The 21,574-nt window shown below is 44.8% G+C and overlaps 1 protein-coding gene across 5 annotated transcripts in view; it reads right to left on the bottom strand.

Moving 5' to 3' along the window:
* Positions 1-21,574, bottom strand: part of ebf2 (EBF transcription factor 2) — a 35,094-nt gene that overhangs the window by 10,208 nt on the left and 3,312 nt on the right. For 2 of the 5 annotated variants that reach the window (XM_074637937.1, XM_074637939.1), the window contains exons 3-6: positions 20,127-20,190; positions 18,497-18,552; positions 18,137-18,210; positions 16,742-16,810 (exon numbers count right to left, since the gene is read on the bottom strand). In XM_074637937.1, the coding sequence (XP_074494038.1) occupies positions 16,742-16,810; positions 18,137-18,210; positions 18,497-18,552; positions 20,127-20,190 (263 nt within the window). Of the gene's footprint in view, positions 1-16,741; positions 16,811-18,136; positions 18,211-18,496; positions 18,553-18,678; positions 18,946-20,126; positions 20,191-21,574 lie in introns of those variants that run through there. The other 3 variants (XM_074637938.1, XM_074637940.1, XM_074637941.1) reach the window with 2 other exon arrangements.

Raw genomic sequence — 21,574 nt, 5'->3', positions numbered from 1 at the left:
TTTGACCTTTTGATCGGAGTTCGCGAGTGATTGACAGCTGCCTGCGTTGATTGAACAGCCAATAGGAACACGCTCTCTCTCTGAGAAGACCTGTGATTGGCCAAAGTCTCCCGTCACGGGCTAGATTTTCTAAAGCCTGAAAACAGAGCCATGAGGAGGTGCAGAAGTCTAGTTTTCTCTCAGAACACTTGAATTACAATATGATGAAAGGTTATTATGGATTTTTTTCCCAATGATACTAAAAATATTTTATATATTATATATTAATTACAATTTTGACATACTTGTACTTTACTTGATTATTTCCATTTATGCTACTTTAAACTTCTACTCCACTACATTTCAGAGGGAAATATTGTACTTTATACCACAGTACATTTGTTTGACACTTTGACAAAATTTATGATATGCTTATATGATATGATGCGGTACTATACTATTAATCAACCCAGTAGTACACAAAGTATCTCAAATTTCCTGAAGAACTGCAACATTAAAATGCACTTACATGTATTTGTTAGTGATAAAAACAGAATCAAATAATATTCTATAACAATATAGGCTGACCATAACAATAACAACAATAGCTTCCAAGGAGTACTTTTTGTACTTTACGTACATTTTGCTGATAATACTTCTGTACTTTTATTTAAGTAACATTTTTAATTCAGGACTTTTACTTGTAATGGAGTAATTTTAAACTGTGGTATTTCTACTTTTACTAAAGTAAAAGATCCAAGTACTTCTTCCCCCACTGACAATATATATACAGTATATTACACAAGGAAAGTTTGTTTCCCGCCTCTGAGAAGAGACCATGATCAGAAGTCTTGTGTTTCATTTTACTGCCTCCTTTGAGGGTTATTCTGTATGCGTGTGTTATCCTGCAATGATTCTTACATTATGGCTATAGCCATCATTTATAAGGAGGGAAGTCAGCACAGAGACCACATTTTTTGGTTTTCATACCCATGTCAATGGTCTGGCTGTGGTTTAGCCACAATCGTTTCCTCGCCACTTGCTTGTCGGCCACTTAATGTTCATCTAACCAGCAGTCATCATTCATTTGACTGACTGACGTGATACAACATGCAGCGATGCCTCAGATAGCGATATCACAACCCTAATTGAGAGGTTGTCTACACACATCTCAGGCTTTGTGCACTTTCTGAGGGTTCTTGACCTTGTTTGTTGACTTCTTCTCATCATTCCCTGTTTGTATGACACCAGATGCCTCAGAAACACACACTCACATGCATGCATGCACACTCTAATACACCAACACCCCCCACCTTTACTCCCCCCTCCCAAAAACCCATTGAGTCAACTTTTCACCCCCCTCAGTTCGGACGCACACAGCTGCAAATGCTGAAATTAAAGCGAGACATTGACGCATATATTAGCATGCATTAGCCGCTTCCCCCTGCCCACTTAACATGCAAATCTCCCAGCCCCGTCGCCTCGCACCTTCTGCCACACATTCATTTGCTGAATTATAATTAGACTAATCTTGCATAATTAATAAGAAGTCGAGGACCCTCTGTTTTTTATCCCCCTCCTCTATTGTGGTTGCAAAAGTTTAATATTGCCGTTGTTTGTTTTTGTTTTGGTAATGTAATACACCCACACACACCTCCCCATCCAGAGGGAAGAGACGAGGAGAACATGCAGAGAATCGGAGGTGATCTTCATGTCACGGGGAAATTGCAGAGAAAGGCTGTTTTCAAAGAACTCCAGTAGCTTACGCGTGTTTTATATTTAATGTGTGCCTTGTTCTTTACATTCACAGAATACTGTGGTCCATAAAGCAGCTGTAAAATGGAGATACTGTTTGTTTAAAATACTGTTAAGTGAGTCACATAGTGCAAATAAAGATAATGGGAAACATGTTTCAACTTTTAAACTGTTATATGAGTCTGTATTTATGTGGTTTTCAATCACTAATAATACAGAATATCTTCCTGTCACAGCAGATTACTAACAAATATGACACCGAAACTTGATAAGCGCAAACTCCTCATGATTTTTGCTCGATGACAAATTTAAGATGTAATTGAATTTCACAGACTTTACTGTGGCCAGCAGGTTTTATCTTCCACAACATCTCCCCTCAACGACACACTTAAGACAGGAAACACAAACAAAACATAGACCCGAGCCTTAAACCTCGGGATCGTTTTCCACTGTGGCACCACAGGGAGTCTGTTTTTTCTTTTCTGTCTTCACTTCTGCATCTCTGTCAAGGCCTCCGATCCCTTTTGTCTGCATCTGCTTCGGTTCCCAAGACTAAACACAGGCCTCGCAGCGTGAGGCCGACCATCCCCAATGTTGACAACACGCTTAACTAAAACTAGTTTGACCAACCAGCAAGTCGCGACACTAAAAACAATAGCAGAAATGCAGTTTGTGTAAATATTTCGCCCCTCAGTGTTGACCCTCAGTTTCACGTTTCTCAGTCCGTCAGGGCATCTGTTACACATAAGTGTTACACACTGGGCTCTACATGTGGCCTTAATCATGCAACGAGCACCTAAGCAGCACAGGACCCCTAACAAAAATTTTCATAGGCATTCATCAGCACTAATCACTGTTGACATAAACTGCCTTTTCACATAGACATAAAACACGTCGCCCTCTGTGCTCATTGTAAATGAAGGTTTACTGGTACCAGCGGCTCTTGAAGCATGTCATGCAAAAAGGCTTTAACGCAGAGTTCAAGTTAGTTAGTGGCACGGCTAGAAAACTTTCTCTGCTCGTCTCCTTTTCTGGGATCTGCCTTTGGCCTTCATATTTTTGGGTTACCGCACCAAAGATAACAAATTTATGCTTTAATACAAAAATATAGGAGGGGAAATTTGAAGGAGAAGAATGAGGAGGAGGAGATTGTCGTAATTTTTGTTCAGCAGACGTGGATGCCCTGCTGCTCAGAGGTGGAGACAGAAAAAAAGAGCTTCTCCTCTTCATCCGCTTCATCCTCTTCATCCATGTAACTCCAACCCCCTCCATAATGCTCAATAGGTATTGATTGTAAGAAATAAGAAGAGAGAGCGGGATATAGAGGAAGAGAAAGATGGAGAAGAGGGGATGCAAAGACAGAGGAAGAGAGGGAGAATGTTGATGTCCTGTATTCAGGGCCATCACTCATCAGATACCCTCCCTCCATCCCCCCCAACACTGAAAAAACAAAACAGTGTCCTGACATCGCAGTGGAGGGGAGCTGAGGGGAGGGCAGGGAGGGTGGGAGGAAAATTAGGAAACCAGATGTGAAGCATTAAAACATACTGACATGCTGAGGGCCTTCCTCTGCCACACTCACACACTGAGAGCACTAACTCATGCAGCAGGCCCACATATACGTACGCATGCATATGTCACACGCTGGCTGTGCAAACCACACACACATTCATGCGTGATATCGCGGGAAAATACACAAAGACTTTGCAAGCAACCATGTGTGCACAATCAATCATGCAAAATTAGCAAAAATGATGCCTCAAAAACAAATGTCTAAAAGTCATATGTTTGTACGCGCAGGCTGATGTTTAATAAAACATGCCGCAGCTCGTGGCTATGTGCGCTAGGATTTGGATAAACCAGTGTTGACCTAAGAATGTTTCACGGCGAAGCACAAACCTACAGATGGGTCACCACGCATCAGTGTATGGATATGCATCCAATTAGTACATGTACCCGGGCCGAGGAACGGCTGGGGGGGGAGGGATGGAGGTGTTTTGTTTTCCTCCATGGGGAGAGCTGTGTTTGGGGGATGGAGCGGGGAGGTGAGGGGGGGATAGTAATAAATACCCCTGGACCCGGGTCCCCTGGCAGACTGGAAGCTAGACTGGTCACCAGGGTTAACACCCGGGGCACATGACCTTTGACACTGCTAATGGGGCACAGAAAACCCTCCACGAACTGATACCCCCTCTGTCGCATACCACCACAGGACCTTTCACACCAACCTCCCAGTCCAGCCCCCTCCTCCTCCTCCTCCTCCTAAAACATACAGGGATATCTGTGGCATCAGCTTCACTCGCCTTTCACCAGCCAAACTGACTCCATACTCGTCTTTTCTCCCTTTTTTTATAACAGCTTGTATAACGCACAACCAGTCATCAATTAAACAGCTGTAGCTTTCCTGATTTTTACATGATTGTTACAAATGAAACCTCTATCCACGAACTACATCTTAGCAACATTACCCTGATGACTAACAGTCTCTCCGTGACATCAGTACTTATCCTGTATGACTTTAAAGGCACAAGGGGTTTCCTAAAAAACAACGTATATACTGATACAAAAGTAATTCCTCTCAGTCATCACTTATGACCCACTAGAAGTGCATAGCGGTGTTTGTATCTGCAGAGACCCTGCACGCAGTTTGTGTTTTCTTATTTTTCTGTGAACACATTGTAGCAACCAGAAGCTACAATAATGGTGGATACAGCGCCGAAAAAAAAGGACATTTGGCAAGGCGAAATGCCAAGCGGACAAAGCTCGTCCAACTTTTAATGCTGCATTTACAAACCACAACTGACAAATCCTCCTCACTGTGCCTTTAAACAGCATCTGTACTCTCACATGCTGACATGCACCTCAAACCAGCCAAGTACAATAGAGTGGTGGAGAATGATCTTTTACTCAAGTAAAAGATGAATGTCTGAATGATGAATGTGTGTTTTGGGTGTAAAAATCTTAAGTAACCAGTAACTACAGCTGTCAAATAAACACAGTGGAGTAAAATGTACGATATTTGACTTGAAGAAAATGGAAATACTCGTACTTAAAGTAGGTTAAATTACACATAAGCATAGTAGTTGAGTAAATATACTTAGTTACTTTCCACCACTGGTTAAATACCAGTTTATTGATCAGAAGGGCTGAGCATTAACTCTTTGGTAGCGACTGCTGCACTCAGTATCGAAAACTGTAATACCACATCAGATTCATAGTCTTGGTTTCTCAGATAATTATTAATTTAGATAATAACTTGTATTATATTCAGGCAAAGTTGTTGTCTGGCTGCTTGTGTGTAGACAAACTTAACATTTGAGAAGTTTAGAGGTTTGCTAAATAGAAAAAAATAGAAAAAAACATTACATTCCTTTAGGTAAGGAATCGGAAAACGTATCGTTTTAATAAACTCAGCTGAAATAGCTTCACTATATAAAATAAATTCAAAAACCCTATGTTATTGATCAAGAGAATCAGTGGGGAAATGGCCTCAGGCAGACAGCGAGCACATGGGGGAACACAGCTCTTTATAAATGTTTCTGGTGGATTGGCTGTGCCCCTCCTGGCCTCTTCTCCGTTGCCTCCCAGGCTGGCTTCACCCCTGCAACCTCGGCCCCAGCCCACCCTCTAAACTTGAGAACTGTGACAAAGCCAAACATTTAAACCACTAGTGCTGATTTATAGAGCTTGGTAGCGCTGTAAAACCTTCAGGCTTGCCACCGCAAAAGTGACTGAGGCACGGTGGAGCTGCGAGGAAGAAGAGGGCTGAGGGGAGGAAAGCGGAGTGATGGGAAGGGTACACAAGAGGCACTCGAGCGTTTCAACGAGGTTTCTCCTGGGTGCTAAAGTGTTTTGCTGTGTAACCTCTTGCTAGCTGATAAATGTGCATCTCAACAAATTTAAAATGAATTAATGTTTCAGTCTCCCGAGCTCAGCCAAAAGCAGAGATTGCATACCGAGCTCGGCCGCACGGGACTTGCGGTCAGCCTGCCAAATAGATGGATATGGATAGATATTCAGAGTCTGGAGAACATGAATTCACAACCAGGACGGGGAATAGAAGTCCCATCAGTGGCCTCACCTCTCCCAGCATGCTTGGTGTGTCCTGAGGGACGAGGATTCAAAATATACTGTCAAATGGAGACACGGAGCACCCTCTACAGCTGAAGACATTTCAAACATACCAGGAGGTCATCTGCAATACACCAACAGTAATCTCGCTTTCTCAATAGCCTTTCAATCAATCAGCCACTAATCAGATTTACCAATACCGTGTGTATATCAAAGCTCGACCCGAACCTCTCTCAGAGAAGAACAATGAATCTGGGATGGATGCCACCGAGAGGGAGAGGAGAGGAGAGAGAAGCAACAACAGAAGGAGAAGAGATGTCTTCTTAATTAGCCAGTAATGATAAGATCTGACAAACAACATCTGTTTCCAGAAAGAGAGAGAAGGGGGGGGGGAAGCAAAGAGAGGGAGGGAAGGAGAGGGCGGGAGAGAGGGATAGGAAGGAGGACGAAAGAGAGAGAGAGAAGCAGCTGAGAAACTTGTGAAGCCTAGACAACAGGGACCTGCTTGTAAGAAAGTAGAGGGGGAGCGGTGGGGATGTGTATGGGAGGGAACGCTGTGTAGCGTGACACAATAGAAGAACGGAGGATGAGAAGTATAACGGAAGTGAGAGAAAGACAGAAAGGGGAGAGGAATCTGACAGGGTTGAGGGAGTCGAAGAGCCAGGACGAATATGACAGACAGGGGGAGGAAAACAGATCTGGAAAGGAGCTGAGAGATAGATAGACAGACGCAGGAGAAGGTGAGCTGGGTAATGGTGCTGCAGGAGGAGGAGGAGAGGAGGAAGAACGTGTGAAGAGAGGGGAATGGAATCACTAAGAGGTCCAGGGCGCAGTAATTTACTGTCCGTGGCTAATACACAGCAAATGTGTGGAGCCGAGGACTGGGAGAGGAGAGCCGGGTGGTGGGGAGGCTGAAGGGAGGGCACGCCGACTGTTGGGGCTCTCAGCATGCATGCTGGGAGCCTGTCAGCAGTCACATCACCCCCTGCCCTCAGCCCTGACAGATTCATCAGGACCATTACACACACACACACACACACACACACGCACGCACGTACGCACACGCTACATGCATCCAAAAGACGATAGTGACATTGCAATTGCTGTAACTTTTCCTCCATGATGAGGAAAACACAACATCTGCTGCGTTAATGATTCTGCCAGCGAAACACAAAAGAGCCGGCGAAGATTTCTGCTTTGCTTTAACTTTATATACTGCAGCTCAGTGCATAAGTCTATTCTGCAGTCTGCAATATATAGAGTGGTGCAGGAATGAGTCCTAAAACCAGGAAATGAGTTAGCATTTTAGCACTTCCAGTTCCCTCTTCTGGAAGTCAATGAGTTTTTTGAATGGGTTTTTAGTTAGATGCCTGAAATAAGATCTGTGGTAAACACACACTTAAAGCTTCAATAGGCAGATGTTTTTGGCATCATTGGGCATGAATTCCATAATAACCTTTCAGCATATTGTAATTCAAGTGCTCTGAGAGATAACTGGACTTCTGCACCTCCTCATGGCTCTGTTTTCAGGGTTTAAAAGATCTGACGTGACGGGAGGTTTGGCCAATCACAGGTCATTTCAGAGAGAGAGCGTTCCTATTGGCTGTTCCTTTGGCTGTTCCTTTGGCTGTGCTCCGGCTGGTGGGTATTTCCTCAACTGATCTCAACATGGCTGCCCGAGTCACAAGCTTTCTCATTTTTCAGCTAAACAGTTCACTACAAGGTGTTTCTGAAAACATTTCAGGCGAGAAATAGGCCTTACAGTAACAGAATATTGATTCATACAGTATTTGATCAGCGCTGTCTAATTTAAAAAGCTTGCCGCAGAGCTTATTTTCTGCAATAAACCAAAACCCAATAGAAAAATACCACTGGTTTGTTATCGAGGGAACCAGGGCGATGCTAACTTCCTGGTTGACATACAAAAATACGTCATCCCTGCAGCACTCTATTCTTCCTTTAGCACGGAGCAATTAAAGTGCAAGTAGAAGTTAAAAATGTAGATCTATTGTATGAAAACTGTATAATAGCCTCGCCTTTGTCCATGTCCCAGAGGAGGGATAACTATTGCCTCAAGCATAAGTCAATAAGGACACTTAATCACATTTTATTTAAGGAATACTGCAGATGTGTAAATATTAGTGTTTGGAAACATTTTCAAAAAGTGAAAGGGTGGAAAACGTGTAGAGAAATCTAACTCCTGGGAGAAATATAGTCTGTCCAGATTCCAGATAAAGAGACAAACAAACAAACAAGGTGGCCAGCAGGGCCGGCCCAGCACCAGGGGGCATTGTTAAGTCATTAGTGAAATTTAAGACCTTAACAGACTGATCCCCATCACACACACACACACACACACACCCTACCAGCTCCACCCACAGCAGCAGCATCCAGCCAAAGAAAACAGCCCATGTTCCTAAATACCACTGCTAACTGGCCTCTGACTCCACACACACACACACACGAGATCCTGATTATACTGATACAAGATCCCCTTACAAAATAAATGGCAAATGCAGGAATTTCACATGAAAAATAAACCCACAAATACAAATCACACACATAACCACACAGCGCTCACTTGCCTGCGATCTGAAGTACCTCTAAATCACACTAATCTGCCCCCTTCTGATCCTCTGAGTGCCCCTACTTAATCTCTACACCGCTCAACCAAAGGTGAACCCTATTAGTGGCCAGACAAATGAGAGGGGTTGCCCCAGCTACTCTGTGAGTGCGAGGCCTTTCAGAGCGCCATTGAGCTGCAACTCAAAACTTCTAATTTGCCCCCCCTCATCCTCTCAGCATCCCACCCACTCTAAAAGTCCCCCTGCTGTTCCTCCACATTAGCCCCATTGGTAGTCCGTTCCCATTTCCTGTCAAAACATTTCTCTACTGCTCTCTGTTTCCGACTGCCCCCTCTGTAGGCTCTCTAAAAGCAAACAAACCAGGCCTTCTCCTCGTGTCAGGGTTCAAGCCACAACAGCTAACACTGGCCGAAGCGGAGCAAAGGTGACCAAACACAAACCCGGCCCATAACCTACCACTCATTATACACTTCCTGTGCACACTGGAGTCCGGGATCTTCCCAGTTCACATGAGACCACATCGTTTCGAGAGCTCCACGAAAGGTCCCTGAACTCATTTTCACCAGTCCAACTCTGAGTGAGGCTCTCACTGTTTGAAGCGGTACCTGTCAGTGGATTTGATATTCTAGACATTGCATCGTCCCTCCCTGTCTGTCTTTGTGTCATTCTCCCCCCTTGCATTGCCCCAAGGGAGGAGCCATCCCCGCGGTCCTGTGCCAGCTGCTCAGTGGTCCAGCCTGTGTGCCGCTCCGCTGTGTGAGGCGGTGTGCACTGGAGCCTCAGGGCCCTGTCGCCACGCTGCCTGGCCCCCCTGCCTGAGGGGCTCGCTGACAGGGGGTCTGGAGGGACCGGACAGTGCTACCCCACCAGGGAGAGACCTGTGACAGCGGACTGAAGGGGCCAGTGTGTCTGACTTTGTCTCTGTGCATGTATGCATGTATGTGTGGCGCACACAGGTAATTTATGCATACATATTGTGATCAGTGTGATGTGTCAGATTGTGAGAGCAATCCAGCAACACTACTACCTGATGGAGTGAAATCCAACAACTGAGTTTACTTGTTGATGATTAGTTGGAAGATTGTCATTAAAATGATATATTGCAACACAGTGTGCAAGGTATATTAAACTCCAAGTTACCGTAGCAACACATTTCATGCTACAGCAACACTTGAAGTAACAAATGTCAAAAATAGATTGCCAGCTTGCCCTGAGTAAATAAAGACACTATATGTAGTATCATATCAGGATAGGTTGTAATCATAGACTATATATAAGAAGTGGACATAGTCACCGTGAGGTCACCCATTGGTTTGCGGAATTCGGTTTTGAAGCTTTTAGTTCGGCATTTTGGCCGTTGCCATCTTGTTTTTTTGCAAACAGAAGTGACACAAGAGGGTGGAGCAAAGTTCAACCGAATGCTGAATAAGACGTTTTTAGGCAACCAAAATGTTCTAATTAACTTTCATGAACTGAAGACACACTATGAAACGGTTGAAGTTCTAAAACGAAAACACGGACAACTCCCAGACCGGACAACACCGTGGTAGCAACCTGTCAATCACAAGGTAGCCACGCCTTAAAGCATACCCTCCTTTATGGTCTATTTGACTCTAAATGTGACCATAATTTACTAAATGAACATCATGCTGTTTTGAAGAAGAGTTGAAACTAGTGATTGAGACCATAAACTCATGTTTACAATGTTTACTGAGGTAATAAATCAAGTGAGAAGTAGGCTCATTTTCTCATAAACTTCTATACTATGAGACTTCTTTTTGCAACCAGAGGAGTCGCCCCCTGTGGATATTAGATACAATGCAAGTATAAGGCACTTCAGCCTTGGATTCACTTTTCTGACCCGAGGTAGCCCACTGGTTGTAATGCATTATTATATACTCATAAAACAAGTGCCATATTTACTGCGTTGAATAGACACACATAAATGCTTATATATCCAGTTCAATGAAAATGTGTTTTCTTGAAGGCGAGTCTGTAAGAGTCTTTTTGCAGTAACTTTGCCAACATCCTCTGCAGCTCTTTCTGCGGCCAGAGACTCAAATGGAGGGTAAAAAAGCACCTCCTCCACATCCTCTGTAAGTTGGAAGACGGAGGAGGAGAGTGATCCTCAACAGTTATTGTCAGAGACCATTTACTTTTGTCTTTTTTCTCAGCTACTTCTCACATAAAGTCCTCCTTACTGATGACTGGCGCGCCCCAACGTCCTGTTTCAGAGTGAAATATATATTAAAAAACAGGAGGGAAAATAGAAAACTCAAATCTTTCACTTTTCACTGGTTCACTGCCTCTCAGGATGTTCACTTCTTAATAGACTTTTAGACAAGTCATCTTATAGACAATGTGATAGAAAAGGTAATGGGAGTGCAGGTCCAGGGTGCCAGTATCAACAGAGAAGGCTACAGTATGAGTTTTCAGCTTATACTGGGAGTATGAGAAACAATCTCCTAAAATGACATTGTTGTCTCTCACATAAAATTCTCAAGTGCATATATGATGACCTAACAGGGCGACTTGGCGGCAGTGCATGAGTATGCATCTGGGAAAGGGGAGGAATTCGACCCCTGACACAGTCCAACAAATGTTACTGCATTTATTCTTTGGCTGATGGTTTAATGTTCTTTTCCCAAAGACTCAGAGCTTCTATTTTCTTTCTGGTTGAAGCTGAAGAATGAGGAGGCCAGTGTTCCCCTCCATTAGCAGTACAAGGAGAAACTGTCCTGCTGTAAGAACAGGCGGTGAAAAAGACCATTCAGAGGCACACGGCTAGGGAAGTGGCCCGCGTCAACATATACTGTTATTTTTTAAATTAGTTAAAGACGGGCAGACGCAAGCAGGTGGACGGACTAACATGGAAACAGATGGTCAGGCTGCCTCTCTGAGACACCACAGACATTTACATACACGAACAAATGATATCTGAATAGTTTATTGTCAAACTGTCCAGACAGTGTTAATCCGTAAAGAACTATAAAAAAAAGTTTTACTGCGCTGCAGAACTGAGACTCGGTGTGCACGTGTGTCTGTACGTTACCATACTGGAAGATGTGTATTTGCAGGAAAAATAGGTTTGAGAATTAACCGCAGAAAATGAATTAACAAATAATAAACATTCAGCTAGGGGATTTTGTAATTGAGCTGAAACTAAAGCGGTCTACTACACATCAATTAGGACTGAAAAAACAACAACACCGCTGCACTGGCTAGTTGAAAACAAAGCTGTGGTACATGCACATAACTAGAACCAAGACTACAAACAGATCAATACGACCCACAACCTGAGATTAAGAGTAATGGATTCCTCTAGGAGCCAAGCATCTGAAGTCAAGCCAACTAATAATCATTCAAATAGTAAAACGATCAACTCAGAAAGCAAAATGAACTGTTTTAGAAAGAAATCACAGAAAGTGATGGTACTTGAATCCCAGTTTGAATGGAGGCTGATATGCACGAGTATGTTTGAGTCTCTGTGAGCTGATTTTGAGTCTCGGGGAGGTAAGAGCCATATTGACAACATTGGAAAATTCCTATTGATTATTCTTCTTTTCTCTGAGCGCCGGCTTGTTAAAAAAGACCCCTCTTGGAAACACGATCAATTAGTGAGATAGTGCTTGCCATTGATCACCCCCCTCTCCAGCCCGACCCCACCTCACAAGGCTCTTGCCTTACGATGGATCCTTATGACCAACTATTGATCTCAGCTTCTTAGCCAAATATAAAAGCACGCACTCACACTGAGCGCTGACCCCCCCCCCCCCCACTCCCATCCAAACCCCACAGTCTAATACTAATACTGACATCTGCTTGTCTCCATTGTAAACCCATGGTTCACTCATAAATACAGAGGCCAGCTTTGGCCCAGAACCAATATAGTTTCTCAGAGGTCAGAGGTCAGCATGGCAATAATGCAGCCATTAACAGATCTGCCTGGGTTAATACTTCTCAGAGTGGAGGAGCTTTACGGAATGAAAGGAATAAAGATTGGTGAAAGATATTAGTATTACAGCGCTGATTATATATTATATTTTCATTTGATTTAGATGTTGTTATCAGTGTAATACAACAAAGAAAAAAAACAGCAAAGCTTAATTGTGAACCAGCTACACAATCAATCGATTATCCAAGTTGTTGTCAATTATTTGTCCAACAATTAATCCACTGTTTCAACACTAATTGTAAAACAAATCTGAGAACATAATACAAAAATATCATGGCCAAATATAAAAAGGCAGATGCTATTTGCACCTGACGCGGGCACACATTAGATACTGTATGTGTATATGTACTGTATGTATATTTTTCCTAAATCTAACCAAGTAGATTTGTTGCCTAAACCTAACCAAACTGCAACTGAAAACTGAAAATAATAATAATAGAAAGTCCTGAATTTTACCCATTCATCCACCACAACCTACTCTTTACATGAACTTTGTTGCTCTTTATATTACTACTACTATTACCGGGTGTAAATAGGCGAATAGCTGCCGTGTGACTATTCTCACCCGGGCGCAAATAGACACTCCAGTATAAAAATGTTACTCCAATATAGAAAAGTTATATTAGCATTGACTGCATGAGTTTGAGGAGTTAGTGAAGATTTATGGTGATGAGCCCAGAGGAATCAATCTATCTATCTGTCTATTGATCGATCATCAAACCAATCAGTGAACAAGCCAGTCCATCAGTCAACAATAAGGCACTCCACACCAAACAGAGAAGTCACATCAGGCCTGAGTGCAGCAGCTCACCAACGTTAAGATTAGACAATTGTAAAACTATTAGACACAGCAGGCAGCGGGGCATTAGATAATTCTCTCCCATAGGCAACCCAAGAGTCATCTCTTTGTCAACGACTGCCCTTGCCCTCTTCATCCCTCGGTCCCTCCACCCTCTATCCCTTCACCCCTCCCTATGGATCAGCTGTGATCTCCTCTCTCTCCTTTCACTCAAATCAGGATTAGGGAGAAGAAGAGGCGGAGGAGGGGGTGCAGCAACGGCAGCAGGAGGAGAAAGGGGGAGAGAAAACTGAAACAATATGGAAAGGAGATTAGAAAAGAGGGGGTTCGGGCCGTTTGGGGAATTGCAAACTCCCTTGTGCTTGGGTAGGTGTCCTAATGACACCGCCTAATTATGGCAAAATTAGACAGGCTAAAGGGAAGGAGGGGGGGGGGTTGGTGGAGGAGATGGTAACGTGAGGGAAAAGAAAAGGAGCGGGGGAATTAAGCAATAGGGAGTGAAGAAGTAAGGAGCATGTGAGAGCGAACGGAAAAGAGCGAGAGGGGTGTGCAGAAGTACAGATACAAGGCGAGGCGGCGGGGAGGAAGGGAACGTGGAGCTGACTGAGAGAGAAAAAAGAGGAAGAAAAGGGGTAGAAAGCAGTGGCTGGGCGATAGCAGCGAGTGGGCCCCAGCACGCTGCATGTTAATTGGAGAACAGGTGTTGGGGCTGGGAGCAGGAGGCTGATTACTGGAGCCACAGAAACAGACCGTCTCCTACACACACACACACACACACTGCAAGCACACACATGCACAAATGCACATAGGCTGCACACACACATGCACACATGAATAATTTAAGACCCAAGCAGTGACTAGGGAAAAGGGTCAAAGTAGGGGTCACAAAGACACATAGACAATCGCACATACATCCATATACATACATAAATAAAACGTGCAACGATCCCAACACACACACGAAAATATACATCCGTTTGTGTGCACACACGCAGTGTATACATGCTCTAAACACACACGCACATCTGTCAATTGTTGTGTGTGGTGAACATGCATACAGTCAAATGAGAGAGTGCACATAAGGTGGGATAAAAGGGCACAGGGCCACGCAAAAATCCCATTGGCTTATCAGAAATTAACTGGCTGCTAATAGGCCGCTCCCTGAGGAGAGAGGATTTTGCAGGCCAGTCAAGAGAGAGAAGCCTCCATCAGGACGGGATATGCCCAGTGTGATTAGAGAGTACAGTAGGTCAATGATTCCATTTAAATCAATCCTCACCAGCCCGCCGCCGAGCTGCTTACTAACAAATTGCGAGGAGGTTTAGCCATGTTAGGAGGAAGTATAAAAGGGGGGTTATTGGGAGAGAAATGCGCTACAGTAAATGGGAAAAGCAGCTGCTCCGAGGTATTCTGGGAAAATTCATAAGACAACAGCCCGATTTTTTCCGTTATATGAAAACTATCTTCAGCAGAGATCCTTTGAGACACACTGTCAACAGCCAGCCAGCTTGAACTGAGGAGGGGAAAGAAAAGGGTCCTTGACGTATATGAAGTGAGTCTTTTTCTAGACAGACGATTGTGGGGAAGGAGAGAAGAAGAGGAGAGAAGAAGAGGAGGAGATGAAGGTTGCATCCATGACATCACAGAGAAAGTATTTCACATGCGGTCCGCTTATGAGCATTCATCACACTGGTTAATGCTGCGCAGACAGCGCGAGACCTCCGAAATCCCTCGGACGTGAAGGCCCTCACACACGCTGATTACTGCGGGGGTCACCCGCCTTTAAGCCTGATAACTGGCTGTCAGGGTGAACATTTACTACATATGTGAGCCAGCCTGGTGGTATGGGAGACCCACATGCTTCTGATAAAAGGAAATCTGCGCTTTTTGGCAGGTTTAAGGTGCAACGTCGGCTGTGAAACGTAATGAGCGACCAAACTGAAACAGATCGCAGCAGGCTGAAGATAGATCAACAGATAAACAGAAGAGAGAAACACATGGGGCACAGACAGATACTTTGTATATTGCAGCCTCCTTGCATTGATGCAGTGTAAACTGACCATAGAAATAGAATTAGGAGTAGTTCCCATTCAAATCAACGTAGCAGGATGGTCAGAGCGGCGGATTTGTTTAGGTAGTAGTGACCATAGTGCTCGTTGTAGCGGGCTGACTTCCACATAAACTAAACCGAATTGCAGCAAGTCATGGACTCACTGAGGTGAGGTTTTACAGTAACGACTTAACAAGCAGTGAAGTAGTAATGTTACGAGACACAGAAATATAAATGAGTCAAGTTGAACAACTTAATGACACAGCAGAGGAACGCACATTGCTATTGCCAGAGGAGTGACAACTTTGTTCGGTTTGTTTTCTGTAAGCATTGTGTCACTGGAGCATGGTGGAATTAGCAAGATAGCTGGGGGATACCTGACTGGCTAGCTCTTGGGCTGGTTCCACCAGGCTTTGGTGCTGCACTGATTACGGAAAATGAGCCGAACAGCAGGCTGGTGGCCAGTGGCAGCGCCGGGTCTAAATGGTCTCTCCGCCTGGGGACAAGCTACCTAGCTAACTCATGGATGTATAAAGAGAACTGGATACAGCGTTGGAGGCGGGCTCCCGTTCATTCCTATGAGAGTTGCTCAGTGGTGCATGAAGCCAAAATGGCTCGACTGGCGGGTGATAAAGTACCCGGATCATCCGGCGATCTTCCACATAAAGAACCCGTATCATTCGGCAATCTTCCACAGCCATTGGGCCCATAGAGCAGCCTCAGTCTGGGGCTCATTTACATGAACGGAGGAAGGAAAATAACTCTGGATTCGGCTATTAGTGCATTTTTACAACTTTTAGGACCTAATGATTTAAATAAGGGCTATTCAAGTGTTCCAACTGGGAAGTTGATTTACCTAAAAAAAAATTATCCGTTGAGTTTCCCAATGTAAGTCTAGAAAAAAGTAAGTAATTTTGGGCCCAATGGCATCACATGACGGACACGGAAGTTGTAGCACCACCGTTTGGACATTGCAAAAATTTGCTTTGCAGCCCAGCGCTCTTCCTGGGGGCCTGCTCCGCCTGGGGACAAGATACCTAACTAACTAACCAGCTAGCTGTTTGCAGGAGCTTCGTCCGTTCTCTTCCCTTTCTTCCCGGCGAGTTGCGACTACACACTTTACGGCCCCGCTAGTCAAATTACCACAGCAAACAGTTCAATGACCCTTCTACTCCTATTTTATTTCTTTGAAACCAACTTGGCAGAAGCACTTACGCTTATGTTGTAAAAATTCATATTTATATGTGAAATACACACACAAACATGAACCCCTCTGTATGCATACATCCAGCCCACACATCCATACATCCATACATGTGTACTCCTCTCACTTGTTTTGTGTAAATGCAACAGCTGATTGGTGAGATCTCACCATAACAACCTTCACATCAACCCGTGATTTCGCTCTCTCTCTCTCTCTCTCTCTCTTTTTGTGATTGTGTAGGTGCATATATACAAAGAAAGGGTGACCTGGACATTTAGTAGGAAGAAGTGCTTGTTTGAGGTGGTGGACAGACACTGTGTGGGATGTGGTTTGATCTCATTACCTGTCAATGATGACCGGGTCAGAGGGTGTCTCGTTTCGGTTGCCACAACTTTTCTTCTCACAACAGCGGCTGAGTGGGCAGTTAAAAAGAGACAGAAAAGAGGAAAAAGTCAGTGGAGGAGGAGGGAAAAAAAACACACAAATTAAACAGGAGGAGCCATCATTTGTCTGGCCCATCCACATCCACATCCACAGGCCCAGACTACTCTGCCCCGCCGTCGGCCACGATCCAGCAGCACACAAAGGAGGCATGAGAGGGGAGGGGAGGGAGAGACAAAAGAATAAAAGAGGAAGAAAAGGTACAACAACACACCCTACAAACAGTGAGAAACCATTCAAAAGTGAAAAGCCAGCCAGGCAATCTGTCACATTGATTTCGAAATCAAACTCAACCCCCACGCAGCCTCACTGCACACACACACACACACACACACACCGTCCCACAACATCCTACCATTCGTCAGCAGTCCTGTCCGAGGAGCCTGCTGGCCACCCAGCCCCCCCCTCCTCCCCAAAGTCCCCTTCACTGCATAACAAAAGTGCCCCCACCCCTAACCATCTGCCACCCCTACACCTCGCCTCACCCCTCTCGTGTCCCAGCTTGGCCCTGCCCTGCCCCCCTCCGCCCCCCTGTCAGACGGCCTCACTCCCCAGCTGTGACGCTTGCCCTCTGCCTCTTCGGCTCTGTTATTAGCCAGCTGTGAGTCACATTCGGGCATCTGCTGGCTACACAATGGCAAAGCCCACTCCGTCTTAGCCCCTCTCCCCACGTCCCGGCCCCCTATCCTTCCCCCTGCTGCCCTCGGATCCTGGGTCACTGCCCCACTTCCAGACCTGCTCTCTTCGGCTTCATCTCCATCCATAACCCCCACGTTCACCTATTTTTCTTTAATCATCAAAAACCTTCTGGTCCCATCACTAGACTCTTTACACTCGCTTTTATAGCCACTCTATGTAACACTGGAAATATACCACTATACTTGTCATCACATGTTGACAAAGTTCAAACATGATGTCTTGGCTAGTGCTAGAGTTACATAGCGATGAGGGAAAACGCGGATTGTTCCCAAAAGTGTGTCTGCTGCTGTCATCTGGCTGCAGAGCTCCAGGACCAGAGAGTGAGGAGCTCCAGGAAGAAACAGGAGCTGGACGGGGACATGCTGCGTTACAGCAGAAAGCAGCGGGGGGTTACCACTGTAACAAGGATGATGACAGACAGGCTAGACTTATAGTTCAACCACAAAAAAAAAGTAGAGCCTCAAGCGTCGTCCCAAAACCACATTTCAAGCTGGCTGAGACAAAGCGGAGAGAAGGAGAGTAATGGATATTTGGATTTCATCCCTGTGGGTGAAGGTTTGAATGACTGAGCGAGTGTGTGTGTGTGTGTGAGACTCACCTGCACATAACCTCGTGTGTGAGCAGAACTCTGCACATTTCTGGATTCTTGTTTTGTCCTTCGTACGCTATGGGCTGAGAGGAGGAAATAAGGGGCAGATTCAGTTTCGTGTCAGAGTTCAACTCTTACTTTATGAAATATTCTTTATATTTTGTATTCTATGGATATATTTCTCTAGTGCTGACATGTACATTTTATGTAGTGTTTCTGTGCATTGCCTGGATAACCTGCTGCTGTAACACAATAATTTCACAATTTGGGATCAATAAAGTACAACTATCTATCTATCTATCTATCTTTCTATCTATCTATCTATCTATCTATCTATCTATCTACTTACACAGCTGAGGGTTTACCAACCTGTTTAGTGACGGAGTCGATGAGTCGTGCGTAAAGATCCTGCTCCGTGCGAACCCCTGCATCAAAACAGAAATTAGTTATCTTTGCCAAGTTGTTTTAGGCATTAGGGAGGTTTTACTGAACAAAGAAACTGACTGTGTGATCTTGTGCCCATAGTGCTTTAGTTAAATGGCCATTTTGACATGTCATAGCAGGGTAAACACAGATCAAATTAAATCTATTTGTGTCACAGCCATTCCAGTGAACCAGCATGCACAATACCAGAGCCCTGGCACACCTAAATGGATCCGAGCAACAATTTATGTTATTAATTACACCTCTGTTCACCCTGCAGTGACAGGTCAAGATGGCTCATATGAAAAGGGCCTGCTGCAAACATAACCATAAATGAAGCAACTAAAACTCCTAAACCGCCTCTAACCAGTTGATAAAAATGGCGCTGAGGATTCTCAAAATAAAATGGAAAGATTTATGGCATCAATTTTTCTGGGGGTTTTTTTTATCTCTGGACAAGCTCTCAGCAAAAAAGCATTGAACTCAGTCCAGCCAGCATGGAGGAATAAGATTGGCATGCAGTCCGTATTTTCTCTCTGATGGTTTCTGAGGGGATTGAGAGTTATTTGATGTTTGATGATTATCAGTCATGTTCGGCTCTGAGGTCAGAATTTACAACCACATTCTCACGATTTGTCAAACTCGTTCTTCTTTTGTGGTTATTTCTCAGTTTACTTCTGATTTATTCCCAAGTTTAGACAAACTGTCTGGCGATTATACACACCAACAGGTAAAACAGCACCTGATCGGTTTGTTAAGGGGTTTAATTTAATGTCTTTTTGTCTCTCCTTCTGTGTAATCAGGTATGTGAGATTTCCAGTAACACCTGAACCTCTGGATGCTCCGCTCTAAATCACACAAGATAGGGAAACGACATGTAATGAATTGGTTCTTGAGAGAGAAGAGCGCATTACCCGAGGATTTTTTTTTTTTATAGAGACTTTGGAGAGTGTTGCTTTCAAAATGTGTTCCTCTCATCAAAGTCTCGATTGAGATGCCTTTGATATCGCTTGGGGGAAGGGGATGAGAGGAGGGGATGCAGAGGAAGTGCTTTTGGTGTGCTTGTACGTACATGTGTGTGTGCGTGTGTGTGTATGGTGGGTGTATAAGGGGGTTGCTCTGGAACATGTCTTTTATCTTCTCTCCCATGGGTGCCACTGCGATGGCAGAGTAGGGGCAGCAGTGGCTCATGGGAACCAAATTTCTCTGTGTATCCCCCGATCTGATGTGAAAGCACCATGGGGGGTGGAGGAGTTGGAGGGGATGAGAGGGGGTAGGGTGGGGTGGCAACATGTACCTCATTTCCCCATACATGCGCCCAGAAGTGGCTCCTCGCAGAGCTGAATTGTACAAACCAGTGATTAAACGAAGGTAATTCATGAGCTCAGAGAGGAGAAGTGAGGTAAGGATGAAGAGGAGGATCACTTAAGTGGAAAAGTGTCAGCGCGCTGGTGTCGCCGCTGACCTTTTTTCAACACCTGTTACACGAAGGGCTCCACGCCGTTGTCTAAATGATCAAATGAGACATCTCAAAGGGCAAAGAACCCCATAACCTGAAGGCACGTGTTTGACTCACCATTGCTGTAGAGGAGCTGCAGCTTGTAGTGCGTACCGTTGTTGGTCTTTTCTCCCGTCTGCTCCTTGGTACGAGACAGGACAGAGAAACGCAGGGCATGCAGTTAAGCACATTTGAGACACAGATAAGCACAGCTGAGCATCCCCACGCCGTGTTGAGCACAGCGAGTCTCTCCTAATCCTGCAGCTCGCCCTTCCCTGACAGCAGCATTGAGATCAGAGGGTTGTGGGCTCAGAGCTCATGTGGGACCTTTGGTTGTGTTCGAGAGCCGAGCGCTTAACCTTGAGTCGGATGCTCTTTGTAGAGGTTGAACTATCGTGTCTGATGCAAACTCCTAAAACCTCAAGATCAAATGCAGTGGTCCTCCTCGCAGCGAGGTAGCATGGTTATATGTGTGTGTGTGTGTGCAAAGTGTGGAAAGTACTGTATGTGAGACTGAGCAGCAGTCGACCTTGACAGAAAAACTTCCTTTCCGCTATCCCTCCCTCCCCCAGGCTCTCCACCAGCATCTCACTTCTTCCTTCTCTCCCCCTCTCTGTCTCTTGTTCCCCCTCTTTCCTTCTCTTCTTCTACCTCTACTGGTCTTTCTAAGTGGTCTCAAAGGAATGCTCTCTGGTCCAATAACCCAGGAGGCTGGCATCACAGAGACGAGCGCCAGAGAGGAGGAGGAGGAGAGAACGAGGAGGTTGGAGAAGTAGAGAGAAACTAGAAGAAGGAGACAGTTGTGAGGAAGGAAGTAAGGAAGAAGTGGAGGGAAATTAAGATGCAAGTTGGAAAGTAACAGAGCTCCAAGCTTAATATCAAAAGTGAGATTGAGACTTAATGTCAGGAGATAGATGGATGCCTAGCTTCATAAGTTTTGTGAAATATACACAGAGGAGCGTTTATTCCGCCTTGCCATCACTCTACCTCTGCATAATTACAAAGCAAAAACAGATGCCAGGTTAACCATGCAGAAAATGAACTCTTCCACAGCCGTCATATTACTCTACGCTGGCCTGTGTGGCACAAAGGGGAGCACACTGACAGCTTTCAGCCCTGGCGTTAGCCCTCTCCCTCCCTCCCAATGAAATTCATAGTAAAACTATGTTTGAACTTCAGCTGACAGGACGCTGTCCTCTTGTCTTTCTCACAGGGGAGATGTGTTGCCAGTTTAGGAGGCTCTCGCTCCCCTCGCCACAAGGCAGAAACATCCGTCAACACTGGGCATAAGGCTCCCACTGCAGGCAGTCTCTTTCTAACTCTGTCTCCACACTGCTCCCGTCCTTATTTTGGTCTGTCCAACCTGAGGAATCCAGCTCCCCCCCCACCCACAGCAGTATTTAGAGTATGGGAGGGGGGCACACGAAGGAAAAGAGACTTTGATGATTAGTTCACTGTATAACTTAACAGGAGCAAGCATAATTTGCATTTTAAAAAGTAGTGATGTCCTCCTAATGAGGCAAGCT

Source organism: Sebastes fasciatus, chromosome 6, assembly GCF_043250625.1.
Source record: "Sebastes fasciatus isolate fSebFas1 chromosome 6, fSebFas1.pri, whole genome shotgun sequence".
Taxonomy (NCBI): domain Eukaryota; kingdom Metazoa; phylum Chordata; class Actinopteri; order Perciformes; family Sebastidae; genus Sebastes; species Sebastes fasciatus.
The sequence above is the reverse complement of the archived record's forward strand: the minus strand, read 5'-3'. Positions and strand labels throughout refer to the sequence as shown.